This window comes from Drosophila arizonae, chromosome 2, assembly GCF_054131065.1.
Source record: "Drosophila arizonae isolate 15081-1271.41 chromosome 2, UAZ_ARI_1.0, whole genome shotgun sequence".
In the NCBI taxonomy this organism is placed as follows: Eukaryota; Metazoa; Arthropoda; class Insecta; order Diptera; family Drosophilidae; genus Drosophila; species Drosophila arizonae.
Window position 1 is genome coordinate 11,370,293 of NC_142922.1, and position 20,312 is coordinate 11,390,604.

General features: G+C 41.3%; 1 protein-coding gene across 6 annotated transcripts in view; it reads left to right on the forward strand.

The window, feature by feature from the left end:
• cv-c (RhoGTPase activating protein) overlaps positions 1 to 20,312 on the forward strand; it is a 100,586-nt gene that overhangs the window by 40,725 nt on the left and 39,549 nt on the right. For 4 of the 6 annotated variants that reach the window (XM_089462689.1, XM_089462692.1, XM_018007526.2 and 1 more), the window contains one exon: positions 14,894 to 16,230. In XM_089462689.1, coding sequence (XP_089318815.1) covers positions 14,919 to 16,230 — 1,312 coding nt within the window. In that variant the 5' untranslated portion in view covers positions 14,894 to 14,918. Of the gene's footprint in view, positions 1 to 7,918; positions 8,062 to 14,893; positions 16,231 to 20,312 lie in introns of all 6 variants that reach the window. The other 2 variants (XM_089462690.1, XM_089462693.1) reach the window with 1 other exon arrangement.

Sequence of the window (20,312 nt, forward strand, 5' to 3'; positions counted from 1 at the left end):
CACCAATGGCCAGCCAAGGAGGAGGGCAGCAAGTGCCGCATTTAAGCTTAACACAGTCCCTGCGGCTAATTTATGTCTTATTTCTCGTTTTGCTGCTGCTGCTGCTGCTGCTGTTGCTGTTGCTGTTGCTGTGGCAGGGCTACCGTCTGTTGCATGCAAATGTAAAATGCGAAATGATTGATGTTGCCAGGCTGGCCATTGTTGTTTGCCTTGCTTTGGATTTGCTGCACAAAAAAACAAAAAAACCAACGAAAAATTCTCTTTGTTCAAAAGGTTGGCATTTTGAAGTGCGAGTAATTGCAGCTGCAATAGTTTTCCATGTTTCCAGGTTGTCTGTTGCACTGGGCAAGCTCCTCGGCATTTTGGCAAAACTGTTGCTGCTGCTCCTTTCACAAGCCAGCCGAGAGAAAAATGGCTCTGGCATGCCAGCATGATGGGGCACTTGAATGCTTGAATGCTTGAAAATTATAGACTGCTCTGTCGTATGCATTTGGTTGACGTTGACGCTCTGAATCCCACGAGCGAGCAATTGTTGCAAGCTAAGCTCAAATCGAGAATAATCCTCAGCTGTCTGAACATTCCCAAATGGCCAACTGTTGGAGATTTGACAATAATTTCAATGCCATGTGGGTATTACGTATTCACGCTTCTAACAGCCCGCCGCCTCACCTTGACAGTCAAGAGATCCATGTGTGCTGCCCTGCAACCTAAACCCAAATAGCAACAATATTATGCAAACATGTTTTATTAACACCAACAAAATAAAATAACAAAAAAAAACTCGTACCTTGAGTCGAGGGCCTTCATTGCGTACCAGCAGCAACCATAAAGTACTTAAAAATGCGGCTAATTACGAGCGATCGAGATACAACTTATATACATACCTGTCCGCTGTGTGTGTGTGTGTGTGTAGGTGTGAGTGCGTGTACCCACAGGTAATTACAGGCCGAGCGCACATGCCACATTATTCTTTTGTGCAATGAGCACGACACCGCTCCCTGAACCCTGTCGCCTGGCTGCCCCCCTCCAGCCGCATGCGGGTTAACGCTTAGCGGCATTTTGTTTTTGTTTTTGTTTTTGTCGTGTAAGTAGCTGTAGTAGATGCGGAGTCAGATGCGAACACAGACGCCAACACCGACGACACTTGTGCGCATGTGCAGCCCACCACACACAAACACACACACACACAGACAGGCACATGCGAGTGTATATGCATGTATATAGATACATTTTGTTGGCATATAAAAGCTAAAAACTGCCGCTAGCACAAAACAAGCAACATAAACGTCAGTCAGGCTCGCCGAAAAACCGGTTGAGTTATGAAAAATTATGATTGTCACTGGTCGGTCGGTCGGTTGGTCGGTTGCTGTTGCTGTTGTTGCTGCTGCTGCTGCTGCAACAACAATAACAACAACACAAAAATGTGTAACAATTTCAAGTTAAACATGCGCTTTGTTTGCCGCTCTCGTTGCTCGTGTTGTTGTTTTGTTTTTGCATTTACGCTAAAAGCCAACACCAAATAGACAACAATTACAGTAACAACAACAACAGCAGCAGCAATGCCAAGTGGGTCTCTATATAATTATTTGCCCACGTTTCGCATGTTTTGCCAGACTGACTGTCGTCGCTTTGCATTGCTCTAAGGTGTGTCGCTGCACAGATTGTTGCCATATCACATGCATGTGCCGCACACATACATGTGTATACCCTATGGCAAACGGCGAAACGAGGGGTATGCATGCCGATGAGAGAGGAGAGGAGAAGAGACGAGAATATCGACAACATGTAGCCTTGGCTAGATTTAACGTGTGCAACATGTGTTGCCAGCAACATTGACGGCAGCTGCAACAGCTGTTGGCAACATGTTGCCAATGCCTCATTTACCAGTGGCAATCATCAATTTGTATGCAGCGCGCTGTTGTGGCTAATTTAAATGATCGTCTTTTAAATTGCATTTCTATTTGAATGCGTCGTCTGCTGTTGCTGCTGCTGCCGTTGCTGCTGCTGCTGCTGCTGCTGCTGTTGCTTCTTGGTTGATTGTTATTGCTGCTTTGAAGCGCAGCTGAAGTTTTTCGCAATTACGCGTGCAACATTTCAATTGAGCAAACGCAATGCAGCGACATTTATTATGTGGCATAGGGCACGCTAAGGCAGAGTCTGTGGCACATCTTGCCCCAGACTTCAGAAATTCTTGCGGAGAAACTCAATGCAATGGAGCTTAGCTCAGTGTATCCCTTTGAAGCAGCAGCTGCGTAAATTGTCATCAGCTGTCAGTGTCACTTTTAATTAGTTTGTTTACAGCACCAACAACAACAACAACAGCAGCAGCAACAGCAGCAGCAACAGCAGCAGCAATAATAATAATAATAACCACTACAAAGACAAAGACGCAGACAAGACGCACTGCATTTGCTTCAATCATATCAATTTGGTCTCCCGCGTCTGTCCGCCTCTAAATAACTTTAAATTGTGTGCGCACTATAAAACATTTTGTATCTGTATGGAGCACAAACGGTCAATAATGCACTGGGTTAATTACCAGTCGCCAGCATTCATTTGCTGGAGCTGCTGGTGCCTGATTGGGCGCTGATTACGTCGAGCATGGTCCATGTCTCTTATCAACGAGTGCCACAGCCATAGATTCCATGTGCTGAACTAATTCTGGTGCACATTTCTTTAGTTTTGTTTTTATAGTTTTTGTATGCTTGTTCCTTAACGCCAGATGCTTAAATATTATATTTCATTATTATGATTAGCTTGTTACTGGAATGGGATAAGACTGAGAACTATCTGGAGTGTAAGTTGTAAACAGACTTTGATAGAGTTGCATTTAAGTCAAGCTAAAATTATCTAATAATAATAATAATAATAATAATAAACAAAATAATACAAAAAATACAATATGGTATAATAATATTAATAATAAAAATTTTATTTAATTTTATTATTTTTTATTTAATCAAATTCACTGTTTAGTTTATTCATTTTGTCATTTTGTCCTCAACTGAGGAAGATTAAAGTGATTTATGCATAATAATACTATTGTTTATTCCAAACATTATGAATGATATTATGTCGAGGATGGGGGTTATTCTGATGCACTCCCAGTAGGCAATTTAGACATCATTTTATATTTAATAATTTCTTAATATTAATTTATGTATTATAATTATTTATTGTTTTATTAAACTTATATGCTAGCGACTCACACTTTCCTATCATATATTTTCTCTGAGTGTGCCGACCGAACTTCTGATTTTTGGCTCCGCTTCTCTGTCAACGAGGCGATCTTATTGTCTCTCTCTTTCCCTCTCTCTCACTATCTCTCTTTCTCTCTCTGTGCATATCAGAAGCTTCTCTCGATCGTTCCTCGTTCCGATCGACGACTAGCCTATAGAGCTGTCATTAATTTTTCTCAAATCTCGGCTCTATTCCAAGCTTCTTTTATAATGTAATGCGATTTAACAGTTCTTCCAACTAATGTTATACTAACATCAAACAAATAAAATACAATCATATATATTTTTAGCATTAAAAATTATGTACATATGTACATATTCCTTATCAGCATACAAAAGCTTTTAATTTCACAAAATATGTTGCTATTGAAATATTTTGTAAATTATTTCCCAGGGTCAGTTTCAACGAGTTCCATTTTTCAATAGCAAAATCGAAATCGCAAAATCATAAAAGTTTATGGCAAGCAAATTGAATGATGTTTTATAGCTAGGCGATATTGTGTCAATTGTTGTTGTTGTTGTTGTTGTTGTTGTATTGTTATTGTTGTACTATCAGCAAACAATAAATGTTAATTAGTAAAATTTATGCACTGTGGCCTATTGACACTTTGCTGTTTTTATTTTCGCCATTCGCTCTGGCCATAAAAAAAATAAAAGCAGTCAAAATAGCTGAAAAGAATGTCGCCATAACTGGCTCTTGGGGTTTCTCTCCCTCTCTCTCTCTTTCTCTTTTTCTCTGTCTCCCGTGTTAGCCACACAATTCGCAATTAAGGGAATTTTGTTGTATGACAAATAAAAATTGTATACAATTAAAGCAAACAAAGGCCAGACCACATTGAGTTTTGAACCTGTTTTGGATTTTAGCATGTGATTTCAACGTCTGAATATCAGCAGAATTAGTTTCACATCTCGTAGACTCTGAAGTCCTTAGCCCAAAGAACAAAAGCGAGCGAGCAACTGGATGCCTTAAATTACACAATTTATGTAAAATTAAGTGGAAATGTAAATTCTTTGAATAAACGACCAACAGAGAGTCAATATTCATGCGAACCGCAGTTCGGTTCAGCTCGCCGCAATTAAGGCAAAATTATGGCAAATTCTGCAAGTGGGGCTTACGAGTGCCAAATGCAGGCACTGAGCAAACAAGATGGCTTAAGACCCCAGCACATTTTTCATTACAAATTGAGTCATTAAATATATTTATACGCAACGAAAGATAACTCCGCCGCCAGGCAGCTGTAGAGCAGTAAAAAGAACTTCCGCATTACTTCAACTGCGATATTGTCGATTCTGGGTCAAATTTACTGCGACTGGGAATCGAACTGCATCCGCGGCGACTGCGAGCTGCGAACGACTGCGAGGGGTGGCTGCACTCATATAAGTATCATTTTTTATGGCTTTTCATTATGGTCGCATATATATAATTCTTAATAAGAAAGTTGGCTCCGATATTCTCGGGCTTTGTCTCAGCGCCTGCGCGGCCGATGTACAAATCTGCAAAAATCTGGCACAAGCTACGCGCAAGTATAAAGTATTATATTTTAATAGGCCATGGCGAAAAGAAAATAAAAATATATAATAATAATAAATTTCGAGCAGACCCCATGTGAATTTGTGGGTCAACGAAACTTTTGATTTCACTACCAGAAAAAAACAATTTAATCGGCGTAAAAACCAATTCAAGAGATGGATATCAGCCGTCTGACATCTATGATTTACCATGCCGGGCCATTTGACAATAATGTACGCAAATAGCTGAAGACGTGGCTCAGAATGATGGCGGTTGACTGTCTGTCTGGGGTCTCCTCCTGCGATCACTACAACAACTACAACTATGTACTTAAAGAGGAGTGCTGGACGCCAACGCAGAAATTGAAACGAGCCCAGATCCAGATCCAGATCAGACTGGGACTGGGAGCAGGCCTAATGAAGCTTTTGTCTGTGGGCCGTGCACCTCAGCCTATGACTCAGAGAGATTTGCACTTGCAGGAACTTCGACTTCCAACTCAAACTGGGCGTGCGTTGGTTATTTGCGTGCCGGCGCGCCAATCGCCTATTGCATCTGCAATAACAACAATCACAAAAACAGCTACAACAACAACAACAAGAACAACAACAAGCTGCTTGATAAGCAGCACAAGTTTTGAAAAGCGCCGCTTACATGCACAAAAGCCATGCTCAAAGATTGCAGCTGTGGTTTCTTTTAATTGCAAAAACGAAGTAAAAAGTTGAAGAAGAAGAAAAAATAAACTTACAATTCCACGCACATTTACATCGATGGATGGGCCAGAGATTGGCGATTGCCATTGCGATTGCTTTTAGTCGTATTGCCTCGCGCCATATCAAACGTCGACATCTCGGCGCACCGCCAACCACTTCAAATATCATCGGAGTGCACACCTTAGAATTATTGGCGCTAGACATGCAAATCCGTGTGGCACGGCAACCACTCGTTGCTTCGCCCGTTCTCCTTGGCCTGTGCCTGTGGCTCTGTGACTCTGTGACTCTGACTGCAACTGCAGCAGCAACTTCAGCAACTGCTGCTCTTGCCGATTTCATAATCTCGAACGGAGCATAAATCAAAATTGCTTTATTTATGCGGCGACAGTTGTTACAATTCTATCAGCGGCTCGAGCTTTTGCCCAAGATGAAACAGAATACAAAATAAAAACAAAAATCAAAATGGAATAGAAAAAACAAACAAATTGAGCTTCGACTGATGCGTTCCCAATTTGCAGTCATGCCAAATGGCTTGCCCCAGCCGGCTCGTAAACGAGTATTTATTGAAATATCTCTCTTTTTTTCTTCATTTTTGGGGCCACAAAATTTCTAAACAATTGCTAGCTCCAGTCGACTCGACAGCTGTGTTTGTCTTCGCCTCTCGCATTGCATTGTGCATACGACGCGACGATTGAGCTACAGCCACAGTGGGAAAACAAAGTCGGGCTCAAGCTTGACAAGAAAAGTGCTGGAAAAACACTTAAAAATCTAATTAGAGCTCTGATGGGATTGTTGTAAGTAATATGTTTAGTGTATGAAGCAAAGTTTTATGAAAATAAACAGAACGCTTTATGGTTATTAGACCGAGAGATACCCTGTTCATGCAAAATGTTTATTATAAATTTGTGATTATCATAGTTCTTATATATTTTATATATATAATTATTTTCATTATAGTTGTTAGACCAAGATATACTCTATTCATGCATATATTTATACCCTGAACCCATTGAAAATGGGAAATCAGGGTATAATGGTTTTATTATTTATATATATATTTGTTTATCTTCAAGGAAATAGATTAAAATAACATTTTATTCTCTAGAAATTCTAATTTCATTTTACATTTATTTCTCTCTTTATATATTCAATATACCCAATTTAAGTTTGATTTTACTAAACATCAGTTGGAATAACAAATTCGAATTTCCATAACATGCGTGATTGACGAAAGCTCATTAGAGAACGCTGCAGCAGATGTCAGGTGATTGGGGTAGAATTGAGACGAGTAGGAAAATATCGTTTGGTCATATTTGTGCAGCTTATTTACCTTTGGCACCTCATTATGGCGACCCAAAAGCCACATGGCGCAACCGCAGACGATGACGGCAGGGCCTCGCCCAATCATTTAGAGAACAATTACAAGCAAAGCTCTTCAAACAGATCTCTCTATCTATCTCTCTCTTTCTCACTCTCTGACTCTGGCGGGATGCCATTGTGGAATTCATTAGTAAACAAAATAAAGAATACGTTCACGAATTGCTTCGAGTGCATTCACCTGTGGCCGCAGTGCAGTTAGATATATAGATATTAGTCGATAGATCTAAGAGTCAACTGGGTCAAGAGGCAGATTAACGCTGCATCGATTTCAATTTCAATTTGAATTGATCTGATCAGATGAGATCAGATCGTTCGCTCGCTGGCTCGCTCGTTTGGCGACTGATTGATTGCGCCCAATTATTGAATGCCGGCCCAACTACTACAGATGTCTACTTGTTAACGGGGTTATATAATAAATTTCCATGTGACTTTGATCAGTGCACAAAGCGCAGGCAAAGTAAACAAAATTGAAACTGTAACAAGTTTTATGCATTGCATATCGATCGATTGTGATGCGAGCTGAGTGCGCATTGAACTGAACTGTGTGTGTGAGTGAGAGTGTATGTGTGTGTGTGTGTGTGTGTGTTGTTTATTTTGTTGTAAACATCCGGACGTGCAGCAAAATGTTGCACATTGTGCAGGAAGCCAATGTCGAGTTATGTTTGCTGCCGCTCGCTTTGGGGCAGCCCACAGGGCGTCCATTATACATGTGTATATATATTTATTATTTTTTTGGGGGAAAACGAATTTCGAATTTATTTGTCAATGAAGCTGCCGGCAGTGCACACGTCTTCAAGAGGCGCGCGCAGTCCGTGAATTCCGATTGCATTTGCATTCAAAAGTTTTATATCATTTTTTAGTGCATTTAATTACTACATGTGTGTGTGTGTGTGTGTGTGCCAGCGAAATGTCTACAATTTATGGCAAAAGGTGTGGCTAAAGCTAAAAAATATACATATATTTAAAATAAAAAATAAAAAATAATAATAAAAAAACGAGTACTTTAATTTTATTTTATTTTATTTTTTTTTTTCTTTTTTTGCCAAAAAATAATTTATATTTCCGTTGTTTCTTTACAGGTAAATTATGCAAATGTTTTGAACTGCTTTTTGTCCGGAGAGTTCCAGAGTCAGATTAAGTACGCTGATAAATACGAACGTATAGACATGACTACATATATACATACCTACATATATACATGTGTATATGAGTCTGTATAATTGTGAGTATACGTAAGCCAAGTTCTATATTTTGTCATTTGATTGAGCTGCCCCATGCGTTTATATTAGATACAATTTATGGCGCATTTCTCTTTTCAATTTTAGTCAATTGAGTTTTGCATGCCAAGCAGAAGTAAAATTCTTACAGAAATAAGCAAAAGCGCATTTGAATTTTATAAACACGAGCTGATTGATTTATGCCTTGTTTTGGCAGTCACAACGGCTCAGTCTTGAAATATCGTTTTATTCGCTCAATATATAATATTTATTTATTGATCGCGTTCATTATGCATGCAGTGAGGCAAAAAGTATCGATGCCATGTGAACTATGTAAATGCCAAGCTGCCGCCCCGGCATGTTGCAACTGATGTTCGCTGTTTGTATGTGAAATTAAAATTCAGCTGACGTCGCAAGTCCTTGACACCTTTTTCTGCATTATTTTAATTACCTTTTGCAGCAGCAGCGGCAGCAACGCTTAAAAATGCGCAAATGACATGCTAGCAAGCAGCCCATGCGATGTGCGCAATTTGTCATCCTGACAGTCTGTGGCAATATGGGGGCAGCGGGAGTGCTGCGAGTGTTTGCATTTGGCCAAAATCAGCAATCTTTGTGTTTGCTTTGGCCGGGATATTTATGCTGTTTATGCATGTGCGCGCATGCTTAATTACGAATCCGCTAAAACTGTCACAATCGCTGAGCGCTGAGCATTTGTCAAATTGACAGCAGCCGCTCAGCGATTGCGCAGCTTTTGCGCTTAATCTTGACGAGAGCCGATCTCGCATCTGGGATGAGGCAAATGCTGGTGCGCACGCGCAGAACTCGAGCTGTGTGTGTTGGTGTGGTGTGAGCTTTGGTGAGTAATGTGCGCTTAGCACGAAACTCAAAGAGAGTCTCGCCTCTGATTGAGCCTAAGCCCGTGTGCGCCTGCGCTGGCTGTAAACTCGTACACACCCTAAGAAGTGCTCATATTTCATGAGTCAATAAACTGAGTGGGACACGCGCAGACGTGAGCGTTAAACTGTAGACAACAGTTTATTGTTACGCTCTGGGCTAAATTGTAATGATATTTTCATTAACTTGGCCTTTGCCAAAAGACCCAACCACGCACCACGCACCACACTGGCCCAGCCACAGCCACAGCCACAGCCCCAACTCCCCTCGCAAAGCCAACAGCAATTCAAACAGCTGCAGGTGAGCTCCGGCTCCAACACTAATCAGTGCGCGTTGAGTGGCTATCGAAACGCGTCAAAGAGCCAACACTAATGCTGTCAATTGTGAGAGTATTGTATCAAGTATTTGCACAAGGCGTCCTTGTCCTTGTCCCTGGCTATGAGAGCGTGAAATCAATACGCCGCTGGGCTGGCGCCGGCGCCGGCGTAGGCGTCGCCTACAGCATTGGCAATAGGCAATAGCCAATATGTCAGCACTTGGCTTAAATCAGACTTGTTTAATCAGCTGACGGACATTAATTAAGTTATTGTATTTTGGCTGAAGACTATATGACATATCATATAATAAATATTGCTTTGAATTTAATGAAATATGAAATCTGTGAAATTCCAGAAAAGTTTACTTTTTGTAGCATGTGAACCCCTTGGTATTATTATCTTAATTATTATCTAATTTTAGTGCTAATCAAGAGCTAAGGGCTAACTATTTATAAAAATAAAAAAGAGTTTTCTCATTTGCTTAGCATAATATACAATATATTGTAATTACATTAAATAAAAAATATAAAAGGGGTTTTCCATGCTACAAAAGTAGACTTTTTTTGACAAATGCCCATATATCATATAATGATAAATGCATATTTATATTTTATGATTTATGTTTTAAATGTACATATATGTATGCGAGAGATTTGATTGATATTATATTAGCCAGCTTAAATGGCATGGCAAAAGCTTTATATACATACATATAAATGTGAATATACATATGAATATGAATATATGTATATACATACATATATAGTAAGAAAATCATCAGCCACAGGTTATATTGATTCTTTTTAAAATTATATAAATCTTAGATCTTATGTAATATATGTTAATTATTATATATATTTAAAATTTATAGTTTAAGTTAGCTCTTAAGTAATTTATGTATATTATAATAAATCTGCAATTTAATTAGGATTATGTGTTAAATATTTTAAAATTTAATTCTTTGCACTTTGTTCTTCAGTGTTAACAAATGCCGTTAATAGATATTTTAAACGAATATCCATCAAGCATATATCAAGCATTTGCTTTCTCTCTCTCTTTTTGGTTCTATTGAACAGTTAGTAAAAACCAAATTAAGATTATGCATATTGCATTTGCGTGTGCATCACGTATCCGTTGGCCTGGCCAACTGCTGTCTCTTGGCACTGCTGCCTTTGAAATGAGCAACAAAGTTAATTTTAATAAACAGGCATCGCTCGCCGTGGCCTTTGGCATGGGCCCGTCAGGCTACGGCGACGGCGACTGGGTCGAAGAAATGCCGCCCAAAAAGCCGACGCATATTCATGTTACCGTTGCCCATTGGCTGACTCATGACGCGGATCGGGCCCGCTGTCATTTTGGCCATTTGCGTTGTCAGTTGGCCTGGCCATATTCGAGCACGAGTGCTGGCGAGCTAACATACGATATATATGTATATACAAAAGGATTTGTCTGTGGCCTGGCCAAAGGCGCTTTGATTAATTGCCGACTTAGAGCCTGGCCATTCTCGTTAGGCCAAAATGATGCTGTCGCTGATGTTGACGTACAGTGCTGTCGGCTGGCGAATGGCAAATGGCGAATGGCGTTGGCGTTGGCGTGAATCACTTGAGCCAAAAGGTCAGGCAACAAGGTTGAAGATATGCAAACTGCAAAATTAATTGCCAAGTTTGTCTGGGAAATGCGGAAATTAATTGGGCGACTACCAACAAGAGAGAGAGAAACGAAACAACAAAGCAGATAACTGCCAACTTTGTGGCACTGCAAATTGGCAACAAATTCGAGTAGAGCTGATGGGAGGCCACGGCACTGGGCCAATACTTGTTATAAATGGCAAATGGCTGCTGGCCGCAAAGCGTTTGGCTTCTGCGTATTTTTGCGTGAGGACTTTAGCTGAGCCAGCGAGAGAGAGAGAGAGAGAGAGAGAGAGACAGAAATAAAAAGAGAGTCATTACCAGCTGGCCACGCAATGCAGCAGCCAGCCAGCCAATAGCCGGGGTCAACAGGTTAATGGGCAGCATTAACGGGCCAATGCAGGTATGTGTGTACCTGGCCAACCTGGAGTGGAGTCGTTGCCAGTTGGAGCGTTAATGTCTGTCGCTTTGATTGCCTGCCAATGCGCCTCTGGCCAACGGCTTTTTCGATGTGAATGTGCGTTTATAAATCTATCGAATAGATATACGAAAGTACACACAAATATATACATATATATATATACATATATGTATGTGTATGTATATACTTTATTTTCATTCGTTTGCCCCCTCACTCTCACTCCCTGCCCGCCCGTCTGTCTGGCATCAGAAAAGCGAAACTTTAAGCTGCTGCATGTAATGCACTTATAAGAGCTGCGGACATTGCGGCAATTTGTATGCGCTTTGTTGACTGCTCATGCATATGATTGACTTATTGATTGCTTGATTGATCGATGGCCCGGCCAAAGTGACGGACTAGCTGACATTAAGCGGCTGCCATCGACTCGCAGTGCTCCTCAATTAGCTAGAGACGCCGGCAGCGCAGCTCCGGGCGGGTTCATAGAACTTTGCTACCGTTATATTTATACATATGTCTCGCAACAGAGCACAGTCTGTTATACACATAGTACGATAATTATATGTATGCCAAATCTGGCGTCTAGACTTCATAAACAACCCCATCCAGCGGTACGATTGGAGGTACGTGCCACGCATGCGCGCATATAATCATGCTATTTGTGCCATTTAGTAGCTGAGTATTTTTATACACACTTATTTATACATATGTACATATATCTATACACTCGAAGTCAACTCGAAGTGCATTGACAAATATGTATTTACGATGTCAAACGAATGAAAACGCATTGAAATGCATTGCAAAATGTGCAAAAATGTTTTCCAGTTCTCCGATGCCATAAATTTCGAGTTAAGCATTCGAGAAGGGTGCTCAATGTTTGTTTTTTGTTTTATTTATGTTGTTGTTGTTGTTGCTGCTGCTGTTTCTCATATTCTTACTGTGCATACAAATAGTACAAAAAGCAACAGCAGCAGCAGCAACAACAACTGTCAACCTACTTAGGTTTTAATTTATGCGTAAGTCTGGATTTAGTAGCTTTTCAATATTAATTTCCAGCAGCAGCAACAACAACAACAACAACATCGTAGCCTGGAGCCATAAATCACAATATCATATATAAGCACACGATTATACGCCGCATTTGGATTTATTGAACATAAGCATATGGCAAAGGAGGCAGCAAGCGCATTTCTGCTGTTGTTGTTGTTGTTTTTGTTGTTGTTATTTGTGTATATCTTTCAGTTTTTTATGCGTTTTACTTTTTACGATGTTTCTTATGAGTGGATGGCCTAAAATGGGGCTTATAGAAGGTGCTTGATGTAAAGAAAGATTCTATATTCACAGTTCTCTATTTCCATTACTATTGAAACAGAAATAAAGTCCAAACGTATAAAAAATTAGGAAATATGTAAAAAATATTTATGTTGTATTATCATTATATTTATATTTAATTTACAATAAGAATACCTATGACAAAAAAATGTATATATATGAGTATTATTTGTATTTATTATTAATGCATCTATTTTATTTATTTTTTTTTTTTTTTTTTTTTTTTTTTATTAATTTCTAACATAATTATATTACTATTTTATTATCAATAAGATTAGAGTATGCATATAAATTCAATATTTAATATAATATTTAGAATTATTAGTTTATATTCATATTGCATCAAATAAATTAGCTTTGTATTCATATTAAATTAAACAGTTAAGATATGCAAAAATAATTTTAAATGTGGAATGTAAAAAAAAAAAAAAAATATATATATTACAATTTGTTTAAATATTTTTATTCATTACAAACTTAATATTTATAGAGTATTTTGCTTTTAAATATTTATATTATATGAATTACAATACTTATATTTATATATATATATACAAAAAAAAAGTATATATTTATATATAAATATATTAATTACAACATATTTATATATTTCTATATTTATATTTATTGACAAATTGCTGTTTACACGCCCATTGGCAACTTCATCTGTAATTTCTCAACTTTGAATTGTACATTTTTAGATGTAATATGAGACCCATTGGCCATAAATAGGGCCCCACAAAACGACAGCAAACAGCCGAAATTTCAAGTTTCACTGCAGGCTCTAAGCTCATTGAATATCAATAGAAATGTGTGTGCTTGTGTGCGTGTGGTGTGTGTCTGTGTGAATCTATGCATGTGCGGCTTGCCATCAACGGCTGAGCTCAGCGGACTTTACAAAATCCTATTAGAGCTGTCCAAATTCCCATAGGCGCGCTAAAAGCCTTGGCAAAAATTTAATAAATAAAAAAAGGAAAAATAATAATAAATACAAAGAGCGCTGTGCAGCTGTGCAAAGCCTCAAAATAGCCGCCAGTTAGTGGCAAAGATCGCAACACTCCACAACAGCACGGGTTGGCGCTGGGGCAGGGGCTGTGGTGCGGGTGTGGGTGTGGGTGTACGCCCTGGGTATGGCACACACATGGCAAACAGTTGTGAGCTGTGCGGCGGTGCTTGGCTTTTAGGCTTTCGCCCCATTGCGTGGGTGTGTGTAATTTGACATCTTCATGAAATAATTAAAATTATTTATTGTTAATTTATTTTCGCTGTCGCTCGACAATCGATAAAGTGAAAGATAAGCCGAGTGCATTAAACAATTGAAATTAATTTGTCAAGCATTTGACAAGAGGCGTGCCCCACAGACCGGGACACACGGACACGAGCCGAACAGCCGCACCAAAAACGGCCAAGAGCCGCTGGTGAAAGGAACTGCTGAGCGCTGAGGCACTTTCACAAAAGCTTTCGGCCCGGCACAAAAGGTCAGCGTCAACCCCAAGGGTAGTCGAGCTAGCCAAGACGCGAACCTCGCATCAGGCCTGGCAGCCAGTGGGCGGTGGATGGCATTGCCCACTGCCACTGCTACCTGCTGTTGACTGCCCTCTGGGCAAATACTTCACTGCTGCTGCGGCTGCCTGTGCAGCGCAACGAATGCAATTAAATGGATGCAGGCCGCTGCCAGTGGCAGTTTAACGGGGCAGTTAATCATGCATCGACATGTGGCCGAACTGCTGCTGCTGCCCGGCGACTCCCCACTCTTGACTGCCTGCTGCCTACTGCCGACTGCGGACTGCGGACTGGCAACATATTTGGCGGTCACTTCTAAGCCCCATTCGAAAGTGTTGCGCAAAAAGCAGTTTGCAATTAAAACATGTTGGCATTGCCGCTGCCAACAGGAACAGCAGCAGCCACAGCCACAGCCACAGCAACAGTTGCTGCTTGTGCTGCTGGTGCTGCTGCTGCTGTTGCTGTCGTCTAGACGTGCGACGGGCGACTGCTGCTATGACACACAGATGGCGCTGCTGTGCCAGGCTGATGTGCGCAGCGAATCGGCTTTCAGCGAAGGCAGAGAGCGCCGGCGCAGGAATGAGGAAACTCTGGTGAAAAGCTGAGATGCGTTGAGAAATGTGGTTAATTGATTTTTGGTGCGCCCTGTTTTAGCCCCTCGCCACTCTCCCTCTCTCGCCCTCTCGCGTGTTATTCGATTTTGCAATTAATTTAAAGTTTTTCTCTTCTGTCTTCCATGCAGAATCACACTCCATGGCTGTACGACAATGTCCAATGCTCGCGAGCTGGCATTGATCGAGAAATGGGCTGACATCGCAACGCCGCCGACGCCAACATTGCCCGGCCTATCGCCAACATCGCCGCGTACCATCATCAACTTCTGTTGTTGCCCGCAGCGCAGGCGCTACACTCTGAAGCAGCCGAAGCTCAAGTCGTCGGCGAACACGCTGCATGCTAGAAATATATTCGTTGATAACGATTTTACGTATATTGATGATGTGCCACGTGCCAGCCGCTACAACAACGGCAAGGGCAACGGCAACGGCAACAGTAGCAGTAGCAATAAGCGACGCGACGAAGATTGCGACAGTGATTACGATTGCAATGATTATGATGATGAGGCGAATGATATCGCTGAGATCTCTGGCAAAAGCAACAGCGACCACGACGGAAATGTGGCGCTGATATTAATGAATCAACGAAATGTGCCTGAACAATGGCGGCAGGACTACAAAGGCGACACCAGCAACAGCAGCAGCAACAACAACAAGCGTAGCAGCGAACTAGCAACAACAACAGCAATTCAAAGTAAAACTTGCGCTGTCACAAACGGCCAGCAGAGTGGCAATGAGCAGCAGCAACAGCAACAACCAACCCAAAGACTTAGCAATAGCTTGGAACAGCAACAGCAACCGCAACAGCAACAGCAACTGCAACAGCAACTGCAACTTAGCAATAAGGAAAATACACTAAGCAACAATACAAGCAGTAACGGCTACAATAAGCCGCGCTGTAATTATTGTAAATTACCCGACGACGCCGTGCCCCAAACGAACAACAAAAACAAAAACTCGAAAATTGATTCACCGAAGTCGTCGCAGAATAAAATGACAATTACGACAGCAGCAACAACAACGAACGTGGCAGCAACGGCCACAGCCAGCGAGTGTGGGTTGACACTGCCAACATCAGCAGCAGCAGCAGCAACAGCAACAGCAGAAGAGTTTGTGGGTGCTGCCACAGAAGTGCTGTGCAGCGATAAAGCAACATTGACAGCAACAGCAACAGCGACGGTGACAGCGACAGCAACAGCAACAGCAACATTGCCGCCAACAACAACACCTAAGCCCAGCATAGCTGCACGTCCGACCACGCCCAGCCGCCTTAAGACTGTGATCAAAACAACAATGGTGAAGCGTAGTCCTAGCCATGACTCAACGCAGGCGACTGCGACGCATATGCTGCAACCGAACAGCTGCAACATTAACAGCAGCAACACCACCAACAACAACAGCAACAACAACGACGAGCCCAGACGTTCGGTTAGGGAGCGCATCGCCGCCTATGCGGCAGGAAATGGTAAGTTTTTCTTTTATTTTATTTTGTTTGGTTTTTTCTTTACTCGCTCGCGCTTAATCAGCTTTGGCATTGTCGCCAGTGCCTGGGCGGAAATGTTGTTGCTGTGGGAAAATCGGCCACAGGCTGAGCACACAGTCATTAGGCTAGTTAATAGCTAACAATAAGTTATTAATTGATTTGTGCGCTCAGCTGTCAGAAGGGGCAGAGAGGGAGAGAGCGAGAGCGAGAGAGAGAGAGAGAGAGGAGAGTCCCATGACTAGCCATGGCAGATCCCAAAGCTTACGCCCACTGTCTCTCAAGTCTCTCTCCCACTCGCTCCCTCTCTCTCTCTCTCTCCCTTTCTTGCATGTCGTGTCCCTTGAGGCAACATAACGAAGGTCAGCCAGCTCATTGTCCAGTCATTTCCTGTTATTGAACTCAGCGCTAAATGCGTTCCATATCATATTAATTAAAGATCAGATACTGCAACTCTAGCATCTGAATCACTGGCAGAACAATTACTTAAAATGCTAAATGCGACCAATTAAGTATAATTTAGTGATAATCAACTTAGTTAGTCACTCGCCAAGGCTCAGCATTTGCTGACAATTTGGGTAAGCATACAGCATACAGACAGTAAACACTCGCAAATGACAAATCTGAAATGCCAGCCAGCTGGGAAGGGCGTGCACATATTATTTCCTCAGCATTTATTTGCCTTTTATTTACATTAAAAATCAAAAGAAATTGACTGCAATTTTGTCATGAATTATGCATGACGTTGAGCTTTGGATTTCCGTTAGCCTGACACACTCACATAGACACACCTTGTGCATAACACAGAGAGAGAGAGAGAGAGGGAGAGAGAGAGAGACACGCACATAAAGTCGACTCTATTACAAGTCAATTAAATGCAGCAATGCTTAATAAAAAGCCACTTAAAGCCGCATGAAAACTTTTCATGAAAAATCACTTGAAATTGTGATTAATAATAAAAGAAAAAATATTTTTTATTATTTTATTAGTAGGTCTGCATTTGTGCGGCGATTGGAAATGTCGTAAATGCGACGCGGCCATTCAACAGCGTTGCATAAAAAATGATAATCGTCTAGCTGGGTGCAGTTGCCTGACTGACTGACGCACGTGCATATGCTCCTCGAGAAAAGGGAAAGAAGAGAGAAAACATAAGCACTCCTCGCATTTGGGCTTTGTCACCAATTGTCGAGTGCACTTCTGGCTGGCTATGACACGCCCCTTAAAGCCAATTGCCTTGGGCAAGCTGCCACCCGCCGCCAATTGGCAGTTGGCAGTTGGCAATTTCGCAGAGACACGCAGGAAACACGTACAGCACGTTCGACGTCATGAACGCATATTATATCATTTTGATAGGCAAATGAGGCTTGAAAGCCGGCTCGATCTCCAGCCAAGTTAAGCTCAGTTCTTGCCCTTAGCCCAGCTGACGCTGACACTGACTCTGATTCTGATTCTGACTCTGACTCTGGCTCTGGCTCTGACGTGTGACGGCTTAAGGCGCCAATCTGCTGATCATCGCAATGACGCTGGCGTTGTCCTAAGCGAACGCGCACGTCAGCCTCACACAGAATGAGCGGCTTTCATTTGGAGTCGCTCAGGCATTGGTAATCATCATCGTAATGGACAGCCTGCCCATTGGAGTCGCCAGTCGCCTCTCAGCGCCTCACCTCAGCTCACCTGACTCTCGGACCGATTTCCCTTGCAGCCGCCAAGTGGGCAGCTGTGCTCACGTTTATTTACTTTATTTCTTTATTTATTTGCTTTTTGTTTTCGCACTGCTACTCTTTGTACACCCCACTTAACAGCTGTACTCGGGCCAGAGTTGTTGTTAAGTGCATTGAGGTAGGCCTCCATTAGCTGCATTTGCTTTGAGTCATCATCAGGGCTGTGCTCACATACTCTCGATAGACCCTCGCTCGCCCGTTTAGCCTCTGCCGCCTCTCGCACTGAGCAATTAATCACGTTCAAGTGACCTCAGGCGCACAGAATCAATCAACAATAAAAACAAAACCAAACAAAATAAATGAGAACAACAACAATAAGTCAACCACACACGCCCAGCTATGAACAATGTCGGACGGACAGTGGCCATTTAGCGTAGACACACCCAGCAAACAATTTTATTTTAAGTCAATAAGCAAATAAGTACAAATATATTTCATTTTCTCGCCGTTGCCTCTTGTTTGCCTATATAGGTATGTATATACATACGCAATATATAGACACAAAAATTGTTAATGGCAGCACGGCAAGTAGAACAAAGACAGCTACAGTTATTTCCGTTCGTTGAGTTGTGCTAATTAAATGCCGCACAGAAAGCCAGAAAGCCAGAAATTGGCCAACTGCTCCAATATATATATGGAGGGCTGACTGGAACTGTGACTGCCACTGCGACTGTGACTGGGAGACCTCCCATGAACTTTCAACGCGCCTCCCACACACACACACACACACACACAGACAGTCACACATGCCATATGGCAAAAAGTACCGTTAGCGTTGCACAATTGAAATATTGCCAAAACGGCAGAAGAAAAGTGCAGCCCAGTGTGGGCCCGACTTGGGCTGCCTTGGCTGGCGGCCTGCCAATCGCCGCAAGACGATCAATTGGTGGACGCTTTTCTGCTGACTCCGAGCTGGCAGAGCTGAGACCCCCATAAAATGTAGCCAAACTGTCGCTGTCTTCAGCCTGGCTGACTGACTCGTTTGCGCCGCTGATTTACGAGCTCGCCACGGGTCGTTGTCATTGTCGTTGTTGTTGTTGTTGTTGCCGTTGTCGTTGTGTAACGCATGCGATTCAGAATTTTTAAATGCCAAGCGCTGACCAGCAGCAGCAGCAGCAGCCAAGAGCTCAGATTGAGCCTGCCGGTTACTTACTGTTGTTGTTGTTGTTGTTGTTGTCGCCAAGTCGCGACGGTGGCGGCGACATTTTAATCAAGAAACCCAATCGAACGCACGCATGCGCAATAAAAACAAAAATAAAATCAAACCTATAAAATCAACAACAACAAAAATACTTAACCGTTTCACTTACACACACACACGCACAGTCAGTACACTACACACATTCCAGTCGATCGCCTCCTGAGTTCTCTTGAAGCGTTCGATTGGGGCCTGGCGACAACAACAACAACAACAACAACAACTGACGAACGCCAACAAACAAAGTTCACTTGATCTTCAGACGTTTTGCCCCTATGCGAATTGAAATGCGATTTATGGCGATACCTTCGCCCATTTGCATACCCATGTGGGCTACACGTAGAGCAAATGTGTCTAGAAAGAGAGAGAGAGAAGTAGTACAATGAAATGGATAAACTCGTGCAATTGCCACAATATCCACATACATATGTATATATACAGAGCTGCCTAGGTTGCACGCTGTACATAGTCAGAATAGTTGCTAAATATATGCAGAGAAAAAGTAGTGTGAGTTTTTTAAAGTTAAAGAAAGTTTTTTATATACATATATAGATTTTTTTCTTTTTTTTAAGAGATTTACTGGAAAGTTTGGGCTTCATTTCTACTTAGTATCTTCAAAACCTCTTTAAGGCGAAAAGTTAACAGCGCTTCTGAAAAAGTTTGTGTGAAATTGACCTTTGGAGTTTGCAATTTTTGGAATTTTTTTAGTGCAAAAGCTTTTGACTCCACCACATCATAATAAAAAGTTCCGGATGTAGAAACTGTTATATAAAGTCCAAGTTTTTTTTATTGTTTTTTTGGTTTCCTTTAATTGTTAACACACCTACTGATTTTTTTTTTTGTGATTACTGCCAAGTAATATATTGGACAGATCTTAATACTATGATAACTTAAAAGTGAGAGGAAATTTGTCTTAGAAATTAGAATTCGATGCGCATGCATACATACACATTGCTTCTGACGTTTTGTTGCGTATGAGGTTAGTGTTTTCATATTGAAAATATTCCATAAACTATAAAAATGACTGTATATTTTTTAATCTAATGTATAATATGGGATATATTTAAGCATATGTAATTTATTATTTATTTGCGATAAACTTTTGTTGTATTATTGTAGCCAAGATTATATTATCTTTAAATTCAGCA